This window comes from Thalassophryne amazonica, chromosome 20, assembly GCF_902500255.1.
Source record: "Thalassophryne amazonica chromosome 20, fThaAma1.1, whole genome shotgun sequence".
Classification (NCBI taxonomy): Eukaryota; Metazoa; Chordata; class Actinopteri; order Batrachoidiformes; family Batrachoididae; genus Thalassophryne; species Thalassophryne amazonica.
Window position 1 is genome coordinate 69,453,397 of NC_047122.1, and position 13,464 is coordinate 69,466,860.

The 13,464-nt window shown below is 44.8% G+C and overlaps 1 protein-coding gene across 1 annotated transcript in view; it reads right to left on the reverse strand.

Annotated features, from left to right (window-relative positions):
• Positions 1-2,570: 2,570 nt before the first annotated feature.
• Positions 2,571-13,464, reverse strand: part of tpm3 (tropomyosin 3) — a 96,038-nt gene continuing 85,144 nt past the window's right edge. The window contains exons 7-10 of the mRNA XM_034160548.1: positions 11,653-11,715; positions 9,534-9,603; positions 7,990-8,068; positions 2,571-3,144 (exon numbers count right to left, since the gene is read on the reverse strand). Coding sequence (XP_034016439.1) covers positions 3,141-3,144; positions 7,990-8,068; positions 9,534-9,603; positions 11,653-11,715 — 216 coding nt within the window. The 3' untranslated portion in view covers positions 2,571-3,140. The remainder of the gene's footprint in view (positions 3,145-7,989; positions 8,069-9,533; positions 9,604-11,652; positions 11,716-13,464) is intronic.

The window sequence follows — 13,464 nt, forward strand, 5'->3', positions numbered from 1 at the left end:
AGCCTTGTGCAGGTCTACAGTTTTGTCCCTGGTGTCCTTAGACAGCTCTTTGGTCTTGGCTATGGTGGACAGGTTGGAGTGTGATTGATTGAGTGTGTGAACAGGTGTCTTTTATACAGGTAACAAGTTCAAACAGGTGCAATTAATACAGGTAAAGAGTGCAGAATAAGAGGGCTTCTTAAAGAAAAATTAACAGGTCTGTGAGAGACAGAATTCTTGCTGGTTGGTAGGTGATCAAATATTTATTTGCAGCAGTAACATAGAAATAAATTATTAAAAAAAATCATACATTGTGATTTCCAGATTTTATTTTTTTGATTATGTCTCTCACAGTGGACATGCACCTAAGATGAAAATTTCAGACACCTCCATGAATCCTAAGTGGAAGAACTTGCAGAATCGCAGGGTGTTCAAATACTTATTTTCCTCAATGTATGAATAAAAACTCCCTCTGATGGTTCTCCAGCTAGAACCGAACCTGGGTTCCTGGACAGTTTCCTCTGTGTTTCTTCTGGCTGGTTTTATTTCTTCTGCAGCTTACAGTCGTTTTGATGCCAGTGAGTCCAACTTTACACTTTGTGTTCATCTGCAAAATTGCTCTTTTGCTCGTTAAACTATGTTTGATTTCAAAAGAATGAACTGAATGTCAGATGGTTGTTAGTTTGCAGCCCTCATAAGAAAACCAAAAAGAGAGAAAACCAAAAGAAAGAACAGACGGGGAGGTTTGTTTTTAATGTGATGAGTTTGAACACAGGGTGTGATCCATCTTCACCTGTACTGGACACAATTCTGAGCCAAACCACATCTGATCCTTCAGACTAAATGCTGCAAAGTGAAAATGTTTCAAACGGATTGTTGTCCATCTGCATGCGCTGATCTGTCAGTGTGTGACGGATCAGCGCATGCAGACACTCAGTGGCTGCAGAAGACTTTTATTTTCATTGTTTTGACAGTCGCCTTGTGTTGCTCCTGATCTTCCTGTTGGCTTCTGGATCATCTCAGTCACTTTGGGTTCACAAATGAACAGTGCTGTTTAAATGTTTTGAATGACGCAGGTTTAAAAACATAAGCTAAGCTGTGAACAGGTGAAATTGTAAAGGCACAAAAGTGTATTTTAACAGCACAAACAATAGAGCAGCGCAGTCTCATTTCAACCCTGCGTGATATCGCAGGATTTGACCACTTATGGGGACCGCTGCTCCTGTAGTGCACTATGCACACAACACAACATCACACGGGAAAATGTGTTCTGTTTTTGGCTGCAATCACCAAAGCAGTTGTGAAAAGGTTTTTTTTTTTTCCAGTGGAGAAGGGAAGACGAGGTGAATGGGAGACATCGTGTCGGCAAGTGTTAGCTAACACAGCTAACCAGAGTAGCTACGTTCTCTCGCCTACAAAACTGCCTCGACATGTTTGAGCTCTGGGTCAGAAACAAACCGCAACACATGTCCACTGTCTCACCGCATCCTCACCTTTTCTTTGCATTTTCACTTTGTTTGCATGTAATTTGCCCAAAAACTCAGAGAAAGTGCCGCGATTTTCCCCCGGAAGTTGAGAAATTACATGATATGCATCATATTTGACCTCTTTAGCGCACGCCCTCAAATGAGACTGCGCTGCCCAATAAAGACCAGTTTGGACAGATTTGGACATCAGTGGGGGGGTTGAGTGACGTTTTGGATCAGAAAATGTATTTTTGAATTACTCAAAAGCTTTAAGAGCACAAATGAAAATTTTTATGGCACAAAACAGCACAAACACACGACAGTGATATTTTAATGTTTTTTTGGGGGGGGGCAGCTTCACGCGGGTATAGGAACCAGGTCAGATCCAGGAAAGACTGAGCCAAATCAGAGTGTTCTGAAAGTATGAATAAGAATCTGTGGACGACGCTGAAAGTTTGGCTCAACATTTTAGATGTCAAACAAAATGTAGCAACATCGGCTTGATGATAAATGACATATGATCTAAATCATCACTCTCTGACTCCGCCTCCCATCATCACCCCGCCCACTCCTGGCGACTCACTCACTTCAGCCTGGACCAGCTGTTCCGATGTTTATCTCTTCAAATTTAATGAACAAAAATACACCAAGACTCCTGTTGAATGTCGGAGCTAAATGTACTAAAGTCCTTCCATCCGTATTAATCATTAGTGATTGATCTCTGCTCCCCTCCACAGCATGTCTTTTTCCTGGTTCTCTCCCTCAGCCCCAACCAGTCCCAGCCGAAGACTGCCCCTCCCTGAGCCTGGTTCTGCTGGAGGTTTCTTCCTGTTAAAAAGGAGTTTTTCCTTCCCACTGTCGCCAAGTGCTTGCTCACAGGGGGTCGTTTTGACCGTTGGGGTTTTTCTGTAATTATTGTATGGCCTTGCCTTACAATATAAAGCGCCTTGGGGCAACTGTTTGTTGTGATTTGGCGCTATATAAATAAATTTGATTTGATTTGATTTACCACACGTGTTTGTTTTTCTTTCATAGTCTGATGGAGGATGTGAGGCGTTTGGTGACTGTCTTTGGGATCAGAGGTTTAGTTCTGACACAAACTCCAGTGATGTGAAACAGGATTTGTTTGTTTGTTTGTTTATTTGTAGAAGATGCTGACAGTGTGTTACATGAACGCACACTTTCACCACAACTTAATGATTAAAACTGATGGAACCAACATTTTAGTCATGTCCAAGTTTTAAAACAGTAAATCATTTGAACTGTTGTGTATTAAATTAAAACATATTGTAATGTTGGACTTGAACCAGTTCATTGAAGTCTTCAGATTCCAGCTGCCAGCTTAAAAAAAAAAAAAACTGATCAAAAAACACAGCTTCAGGCACAAATGTGGACATGACATGTTTATCTGCTCTCTGTGGCTGATGTGTGCAGACAATATGGATCAGAAAGAAAAGGATCTCTGAAAAAACATAAAGCATCCACGTGGTAACAGCTGTTAAATTACCAAGAAGAGAACGTTTGAAAAAGAACCAAAAAGGTGCCCAGAGAAAAGAGCTCAATGTCAGCCAACAAAGTCAAGCACATGGTGAGAGAAGCAAGAAGAGTACCACACTGGGATTGGGAGGATGTTCACCAGCACCCAGCTGAGTCTTGAATCTCCTGGCCTGGCGTGAGAAACGCGCCTCCTGACATTCAGCTGAAAAGACAAGGAACACAAGCAGATACTGAGTTTAAAACTGACTGGAAGACTTGAGGGCAGAGACCCCGTGACAGACTGGAGTCCTGACCAGGGTGAATCTGCATCACGCCCTCTGACTGCTGGGACAGGTTCCAGCCCCTCATGACCTTTAACTGGAATAAGTGGTTGAAGATGAGTGAGTGAAGTTCATGCAGAACAGTGGCAAGAGCTACAGCCATGCAAAAAGGACGCAGAGGCTGCAGGGGAGGTGATAGTCTAGTGGTTAAGTGTTGGGCTTCTCTGTTCAAATCCCTGCCTGACTAGAAAATCACTAAGGGCCCTTGGGCAAGGTCTTTAATCCCCATTTGCTCCTGGTGTGTAGTGAGCGCCTTGTATGGCAGCACCCTCACATCCGGGGTGAATGTGAGGCATAACTGTAAAGCGCTTTGAGCGTCTGATGCAGATGGAAAAGCGCTATATAAATGCAGTCCATTTACTTTGCTATTAAAGGACAGGGTTAATAGTGACCAAACATTTGCAGGAATTGTGAACCAGTTTAAAAATAATGTCTGATGCAGATGGAAAAGTGCCATATAAATGTAATCCATTTATCATTTATTTACCACTGATTATGAATGTTAATGTGTTATAGGTGCTGTAATTAACTATGGTGCAGCAGATAACTGAAACAATCCTTCACTTGGTGATACCAGCATCAGATTTGACATGAATGTTCTTCGTAAATCAGTGTTTGAGAAAAAAAGTGGTGGCCACTTGAAAATCCAATATGGCGGTCAGGTACGGGGTCAGTGAAGAATTACACAGGGGTCAAAATTTTAAAATGCTCCAATCATATTGAAAGCTATACCACATTATGCATCTGATCACAAAGATTTCAAAATTGTTCCAGAAAGGGCCGAGAGGGTTCAGGTTTTCTTTGCAGCCACTGAGTTCAGTAGGTGATTTCACAACCAGCCCGATCTGAATTGAACCCAACCTGACCATAACTAACCCAACATGGCCACAACCAGCCGACCTGAATTGAACCCAACCTGACCATAACTAACCCAACATGGCCACAACCAGCCGACCTGAATTGAACCCAACCTGACCATAACTAACCCAACATGGCCACAACCAGCCGACCTGAACTCAACCCAACCTGACCATAACTAACCCAACATGGCCACAACCGGCCCGACCTGAATTGAACCCAACCTGACCATAACTAACCCAACATGGCCACAACCAGCCGACCTGAATTGAACCCAACCTGACCATAACTAACCCAACATGGCCACAACCGGCCCGACCTGAACGGAACCCAACCTGACCATAACTAACCCAACATGGCCACAACCGGCCCGACCTGAACTGAACCCAACCTGACCATAACTAACCCAACATGGCCACAACCAGCCGACCTGAATTGAACCCAACCTGACCATAACTAACCCAACATGGCCACAACCAGCCGACCTGAACTCAACCCAACCTGACCATAACTAACCCAACATGGCCACAACCAGCCGACCTGAATTGAACCCAACCTGACCATAACTAACCCAACATGGCCACAACCAGCCGACCTGAACTCAACCCAACCTGACCATAACTAACCCAACATGGCCACAACCGGCCCGACCTGAATTGAACCCAACCTGACCATAACTAACCCAACATGGCCACAACCGGCCGACCTGAATTGAACCCAACCTGACCATAACTAACCCAACATGGCCACAACCGGCCCGACCTGAATGGAACCCAACCTGACCATAACTAACCCAACATGGCCACAACCGGCCCGACCTGAACTCAACCCAACCTGACCATAACTAACCCAACATGGCCACAACCGGCCCGACCTGAACTGAACCCAACCTAACCATAACTAACCCAACATGGCCACAACCAGCCGACCTGAATTGAACCCAACCTGACCATAACTAACCCAACATGGCCACAACCGGCCCGACCTGAACTGAACCCAACCTGACCATAACTAACCCAACATGGCCACAACCGGCCCGACCTGAACTGAACCCAACCTGACCATAACTAACCCAACATGGCCACAACCAGCCTGACCTGAATTGAACCCAACCTGACCATAACTAACCCAACATGGCCACAACCAGCCGACCTGAATTGAACCCAACCTGACCATAACTAACCCAACATGGCCACAACCGGCCCGACCTGAACTCAACCCAACCTGACCATAACTAACCCAACATGGCCACAACCAGCCCGACCTGAATTGAACCCAACCTGACCATAACTAACCCAACATGGCCACAACCGGCCTGACCTGAACTCAACCCAACCTGACCATAACTAACCCAACATGGCCACAACCAGCCCGACCTGAATTGAACCCAACCTGACCATAACTAACCCAACATGGCCACAACCGGCCCGACCTGAACTCAACCCAACCTGACCATAACTAACCCAACATGGCCACAACCGGCCCGACCTGAACTGAACCCAACCTAACCATAACTAACCCAACATGGCCACAACCAGCCGACCTGAATTGAACCCAACCTGACCATAACTAACCCAACATGGCCACAACCGGCCCGACCTGAACTGAACCCAACCTGACCATAACTAACCCAACATGGCCACAACCGGCCCGACCTGAACTGAACCCAACCTGACCATAACTAACCCAACATGGCCACAACCAGCCTGACCTGAATTGAACCCAACCTGACCATAACTAACCCAACATGGCCACAACCAGCCGACCTGAATTGAACCCAACCTGACCATAACTAACCCAACATGGCCACAACCGGCCCGACCTGAACTCAACCCAACCTGACCATAACTAACCCAACATGGCCACAACCAGCCTGACCTGAATTGAACCCAACCTGACCATAACTAACCCAACATGGCCACAACCGGCCCGACCTGAACTGAACCCAACCTGACCATAACTAACCCAACATGGCCACAACCAGCCGACCTGAACTCAACCCAACCTGACCATAACTAACCCAACATGGCCACAACCGGCCCGACCTGAACTCAACCCACCCTGACCATAACTAACCCAACATGGCCACAACCAGCCCGACCTGAATTGAACCCAACCTGACCATAACTAACCCAACATGGCCACAACCGGCCCGACCTGAACTGAACCCAACCTGACCATAACTAACCCAACATGGCCACAACCAGCCTGACCTGAATTGAACCCAACCTGACCATAACTAACCCAACATGGCCACAACCAGCCGACCTGAATTGAACCCAACCTGACCATAACTAACCCAACATGGCCACAACCGGCCCGACCTGAACTCAACCCACCCTGACCATAACTAACCCAACATGGCCACAACCAGCCCGACCTGAATTGAACCCACCCTGACCATAACTAACCCAACATGGCCACAACCAGCCTGACCTGAATTGAACCCAACCTGACCATAACTAACCCAACATGGCCACAACCAGCCTGACCTGAATTGAACCCAACCTGACCATAACTAACCCAACATGGCCACAACCAGCCTGACCTGAATTGAACCCAACCTGACCATAACTAACCCAACATGGCCACAACCAGCCCGACCTGAATTGAACCCAACCTGACCATAACTAACCCAACATGGCCACAACCAGCCGACCTGAATTGGACCCAACCTGACCATAACTAACCCAACATGGCCACAACCGGCCCGACCTGAACTCAACCCAACCTGACCATAACTAACCCAACATGGCCACAACCAGCCTGACCTGAATTGAACCCAACCTGACCATAACTAACCCAACATGGCCACAACCGGCCCAACCTGAACTGAACCCAACCTGACCATAACTAACCCAACATGGCCACAACCAGCCGACCTGAACTCAACCCAACCTGACCATAACTAACCCAACATGGCCAAAACCGGCCCGACCTGAACTCAACCCACCCTGACCATAACTAACCCAACATGGCCACAACCGGCCTGACCTGAACTCAACCCAACCTGACCATAACTAACCCAGCATGGCCACAACCGGCCCGACCTGAACTCAACCCAACCTGACCATAACTAACCCAACATGGCCACAACCGGCCCGACCTGAACTGAACCCAACCTGACCATAACTAACCCAACATGGCCACAACCAGCTGACCTGAACTGAACCCAACCTGACCATAACTAACCCAACATGGCCACAACCAGCTGACCTGAACTCAACCCAACCTGACCATAACTAACCCAACATGGCCACAACCAGCCCAACCTGAACTGAACCCAACCTGACCATAACTAACCCAACATGGCCACAACCGGCCCGACCTGAACTCAACCCAACCTGACCATAACTAACCCAACATGGCCACAACCGGCCCGACCTGAACTGAACCCAACCTGACCATAACTAACCCAACATGGCCACAACCGGCCCGACCTGAACTGAACCCAACCTGACCATAACTAACCCAACATGGCCACAACCGGCCCGACCTGAACTGAACCCAACCTGACCATAACTAACCCAACATGGCCACAACCAGCCCGACCTGAACTGAACCCAACCTGACCCATCTGCTTTCCTCAAAACTGTTTTCAGTTCTGCTGGATTCATGGTTCTGATCTAACTGTTCTGTTGAGCTTCGTATTTATCAAAGTACTGCAATAACCCCAACATGCAGCAGTAGAATACAACATTCTGATATTGTAATATTCTCTGTGATATCAGGTTCAAACATTCAGGGATGTCTGTGAAGGTGCAGATGGTTCAGGACAGAATTCTTAGTAATAGATATTAATGATGAAATGACAGAACCTGGTCATTGGGCTTCATGCACACGAGCATGACGGATAAGAGAGGACTTACATGGAGGTCATGTCGTTGAGGGCGTGGTCCAACTCTTCACTAATAGCCTTGTACTTCAGTTTCTGTGCATAAAGCTCATCTGTGTGTTTGTGCACAGCAAACACACAAAAACATCAATTAGAAGAAGAAGATGCACACATTTAAACAATAAACACATTAAGCGAGGTTCAACCCTTGGAAAGAGTGTTGCCTTCACTCAGGTGCCATTGAGCAAAGCAAATCCCCAAAAGCCTGTCATGGCAGAGTGGGTGGGTGAATATGACTGGGGGGTTGCTGGTTTGCTTCCCGGTAGCTGCCTGAGTTTGACTTTGGGTGTGCAGGTCACTTAAAGGCTGAATCTCAACCCCTCCCCTTCCCCTCTGTTTTGCGCGGGCACGAGAGACAGAGGGGAAGGCGAAGGGCTTCAAACCCCTTCAAACAGACTGAATCTGGATGCACACAATTTCTAAAGGAAAATGAGCTGGATGCAAAAAAATGGGATAATTTGAAAAAGAAATATAAGTTTAACAGAACTAGATGCAGCCCAGAACATACATACAGGTGCTGGTCATATAATTAGAATATCAAGAAAAAGTGGATTTATTTCAGTCATTCCATTCAAAAAGTGAAACTTGTATAATGTGTACATTCATTCCACACAGACTGATATATTTCAAGTGTTTATTTTAATTACTAATTAATTAATTCATTAAGTTATTACTAATCAATTAATGATTAATCAATTAACAATATTAATTATTACTACTATTGATGACTAATTATTATCAGTATTATTGACATCAATTAATTACTAATTAATTAATTACTAATACTGTTAATTATTATTATAAATTATGAATTAATTAAATTAATTATTAATACCACAAGATTCTGTGACATGATTGCGATGTGTCAAAGAAATCGGCGACTTCTTCTATTTCTTTGCATTTACACAGAAAGGCGAGAAAATAAAAAGAGCAAACAGGCGACTGCAACAAGTTGTGCTTCGGTTGCCATGTTGACAGAGTGAAGACGGCAGTTTAACCGACACAACATGATGACGTCAAACTCATGAGACGGGCAGATTTTTCCCCCCTAAGGCGGAGTGGTGTCTCAATTCATACAGCTAGAGGCATACCCCTTCTCCTTACCCCTTGTTTTAAAGGGGTCGGCGTAGGGGTAGGGCCAAGGGGTACAAAAGAGAATTGAGATTAGGCCGTAGTGTAGGTTACCATAGAAACAGATCATTTACACTAAGCATTCTAACCAGAATTCAAAGTTTAAACTTTGGAGTGCAGATAAATGTTACTTACTTGTTAATTTGGGAGGAACAGTCAGTATTAAAAAATGAAAAAGTTCCTTGTGTGTATGAGGACTTATTAAGTCAGTGGTCTAAGGACGGGTCACAAGAAAAACTAGTGTGCAAAATTAGTTGTAGCGCTGCAGACATCCACAGCTGATACTTCAGGAAGTGATTCTTGCAGGTCAAACATTCATCACATTGAAAATGTTAAAAACCACACAGCTCAAGTGGAGGAAGAAGAACAATCTATCTTCTATTGTACCTTCCAGATCATCAATGGTCTTTTCCAGCTTTGCCACAGACCTCTCAGCAAACTCGGCACGGGTCTCAGCCTTGGTCCGGACCGCAAGGTTCAAATCAGGTGACACAGAGAACACAAGGCCACAATCAGAAAACATCTGAATGTAGGCAGGTCACACATTAAAGTTCCACTTTTCAAATAACATCACCTCAGAACTCATCCTTTGAAAGTGTAACCTCGGGTTCCTTACAGTGTTTGCTTGATGTTGCCAAAGTCAATGGAATTCAATTTCATTTATATAGCACCAAATCACAACAAAGCTGTGAGGTCTAACCTTACCAACCCCCAGAGCAACAGTGGTAAGGAAAAACTCCCTCTGATGATATTGAAGAAGAAACCTCAAGCAGACCAGACTCAGAGGGGGGACCCTCTGCTTAGGCCATTCTAACAGTTACAAGGTTTTTACAAAGTTTTTACAAAGCTGAAGAAACAGAAAAACCAGAATGGCATCAAAACAAAGTGCATTATCGAGATGAGCACGCAGTTATTGGCAGGTGGTCGTCCAGTGCCCTGGGATGAAGGGCCAGCATCCATCCGTCACATCTTCATGGTGGAGCACATTCCAAACAAAGACTGCAGTGTGCTGCATCAGTTTCAGCCAGGGCATCTCGTGGTCAATCAGCACCCTGTGGTGCGCACCTATCAGCCATGCACGATGTCATCAGTGCCTCAGCCAGAGAGAAAAAGAGCAGAATCAGCCAGAAATAACTACACCTAAGGTATGAGTTCACCAACAGTAAATTGCCAGGGAAGCAGAGAGAATACTAAGGTGATTGCCAGCAGCTAGAACTGATTTTTGCTAACAGATCCAGAATTTAGATTAAGTGAGGCCAAGACCTGTTCCATTCCTAATAAGATGAGTTAAAGGGATAGGAAGCATAGTACTATACCATACTAGCATACTGGCATACTATGTCAGTATGCTAGCAATACAAGAGGGAGAATAAATGCATCTTACGTCTGGACTTGAAAGTCTCGTCAAGAATATGTTTTATCTCCATAGGAAGATTATGCCACAAAGCAGGCACACGATAAGAGAAAGCTCTGTGGCCTGCAGACTTTTGACCTCTACTGGATGGGAGTGTAAGCAGCATCCAACTGTCACACGGTCACCATTCAGTGTGCTGAATCACACTGAATTTTCAGTTTTGTAGATGCCTTTTTTTTACAAATAAAAAACAAATGACAATTCACAAATACACATTTATTTGTAAAAACCAACACACGTTACAGTAACTTGTATGTTGGGTTTTCACAAATCAACCAACCAACCAGTGATGAGGAGGCTCATTTTCCAGTAATCCCTTTTGGCATCTGTGAGTTTTAAAACTAAAAGATATTTATGATATTTTGAATTTGTAAAATTGACGGAGTTGATGTTAAAAATCAATAAAACGGCCGGAATTAGTTTGCTTTTTAAATCAAACCAGAAGTCAAACCTGCTTTGCTTTTTATGCCTTTTGCCACATGTCTGGGACACTATGTGGAATGTAAAAGACTTCTTTTTTTTTTTTCTTTGTAGCAGCCAGGACCCTTCTGCTGGGGTCGGGTTGAGCTCAGCTCCTCACAGTTGCCTGACTGCTGCGAAACATAAAACAGACAGGAACTAATGTGTGATTTGAGGGTCTACAAATGTTTTTGACCGTTCGGCTTTACTTACTATGTCAACAAAGAGATGTTAGCGGACTAAAAGTTAGCAAAACTAAATTTAATGGAAGCTAATTGGTTTGCTGATGATTTTTTGAAGTTCGCTGAAAAACTGATCTGCTAACACAAACGTTAGCTTTGCTAATTAGCAGATAGTGGATTAGCGGAACTGTGCTGACCACTGACGAGGACTCTGGTCTTCAGTCGTGGATTACCATCTGGATGATATTGAAACTATCTGCTGTGATGTCTTTTGGCATTTTACAACAGATGCTGGATTGGTTGTCACAGCAACACATGCAGGTTTGTTGATTTTTAAACACAACTACAGGTGCATCCGACACTACCAGTCAAAAGTATGACATCGCCCGGCATTGTGGGTTTTTTTCAGAAGATAGTCATTTGGAAAGTATTTGCAGTATTTCTCACTCACCTCTTTCAGCTTGTCGGTCAGGATCTTGATCTCCTCCTCATACTTGTCCTCTTTTTGAGAGTACTGCGATGACATACAACACGATTATGTGGCAACATGAAGGACATTATGGCTGCTTTCACATCACCTCAATGTCATTTTTACTTTTCATTTGGACCAGAATATGATCTGACCGGAATCACACCACCAAAAATCAGACATGAATCCACTCTAAAGATATAGATAGATAGTTTGATCACTACTCAGCTCGACTCGGTAGCAGGCACGTCATTTTCCATTACAACTGAGAACCCCCTCAACGTGGGCGGGGTCATCAGAGCATGGTTGCGCAAAACTGCCATGATGTCGATTTATACATGGCACAGGTGTGTTTAGGGACGATGTGTTTGCTCTGTGGATTTTTAAGACAAAGCTGCAGGTGGTGAGATGGAATGTGCTTGAAAACAGTTGGTCTGTAAATAAAGACATTTTTGGGAACAATAACTGGATTAGATGTTAATACGTATTGTTCATACCAAAGTAACTTGCTTTGATAACTTACTGCTAAATCTCAAATGTGGGAGTTTGTGTGTTTAACCACATTCATGTACAAAATGTCGGTTCGGCTTTTCAATCGTTAATTAACATCGTCATGGAACTGGAACAGGTTTAAAACATATTTAAAAATGTTTGATTCATGATGTTTGTCATCCAGATTTTAATGTTCCATTCATCCTAGGTTTCAAATCTCGCAAAACCTCACAGAGTTCGTCGTTCTGCGTGATGTCAGTAACATTGAGAAATGCATTGAGTCGGTCTGATAAGGCTCAATTTAACCGCCACACACAGACGGCAGCATTAACATTGCAACATAAAACTCTTTGTATCATAACTCACTCATCTTCAACCACTTATCCGGGTTCTGGTCGTGGGGCAACAGCTCCAGCAGGGGACCCCAGACTTCCCTTTCCCAGGCCACACTGACCACCTCTGACTGAGGGATCCCGAGGTGTTCCCAGGCCAGTGTGGAGATATAATCTCTCTACCTAGTCCTGGGTCTTCCCGGGGTCTTCTCCCAGATGGATGTGCCTGGAACACCTCCCTAGGGAGGTGCCCAGGAGGCATCCTTACCAGATGCCCGAACCACCTCAGCTGGCTCCTTTCAACGCTAAGGAGCAGCGACTCTACTCCGAGCTCCCCACAGATGACCGAACTTCTCACCCTAACCACCTCCTCTGGTTTTTTGGTGTTTATTTCCAGAGCGTTGGTTTTGCTCCACATCACAACCTTGTCGACCCCCTGTTGGTGCAGCTCAGGACTGTCTGTGTTTGACAGCAATACAGTGTCGTCTGAATATTTGATGACGTACTGATTACTGGATGTTGCACGACAGTCGTCAGTGTATAAGGTGAAAAGCAGGGCTGAACTAACACAGCCCTGGGGGGCACCGACAGAGGTCGTGATGGCAGAGGAGAGTGTGTTGTTCAATTTAACCAGTTGGACTGTATTTGTGAGGAAGGATGCGTACCAGTGAATCAGATATGGATTAACTCCGTGCTGTGACAGTTTGAAGATCAGGATGTCTGGTTTAATAGCATTAAAGGCTGATGAGAAATCTAAGAAGAGAGCTCTTGCATAATTATTTGACTTATCAAGGTGCTTTGTGATAATGTGGATGAGGGCAGCAATAGCATCCTCAGTACCGCAACCAGTTTTATAAGCAAACTGGAACGGGTCCAGTTTGCTGCTGACTGAACTTTTTAAATGTTTTATCAAGATTCTCTGGAGAGCCTTCATAATCACTGACGTTAACACGATGGGCCTAAAATCCTT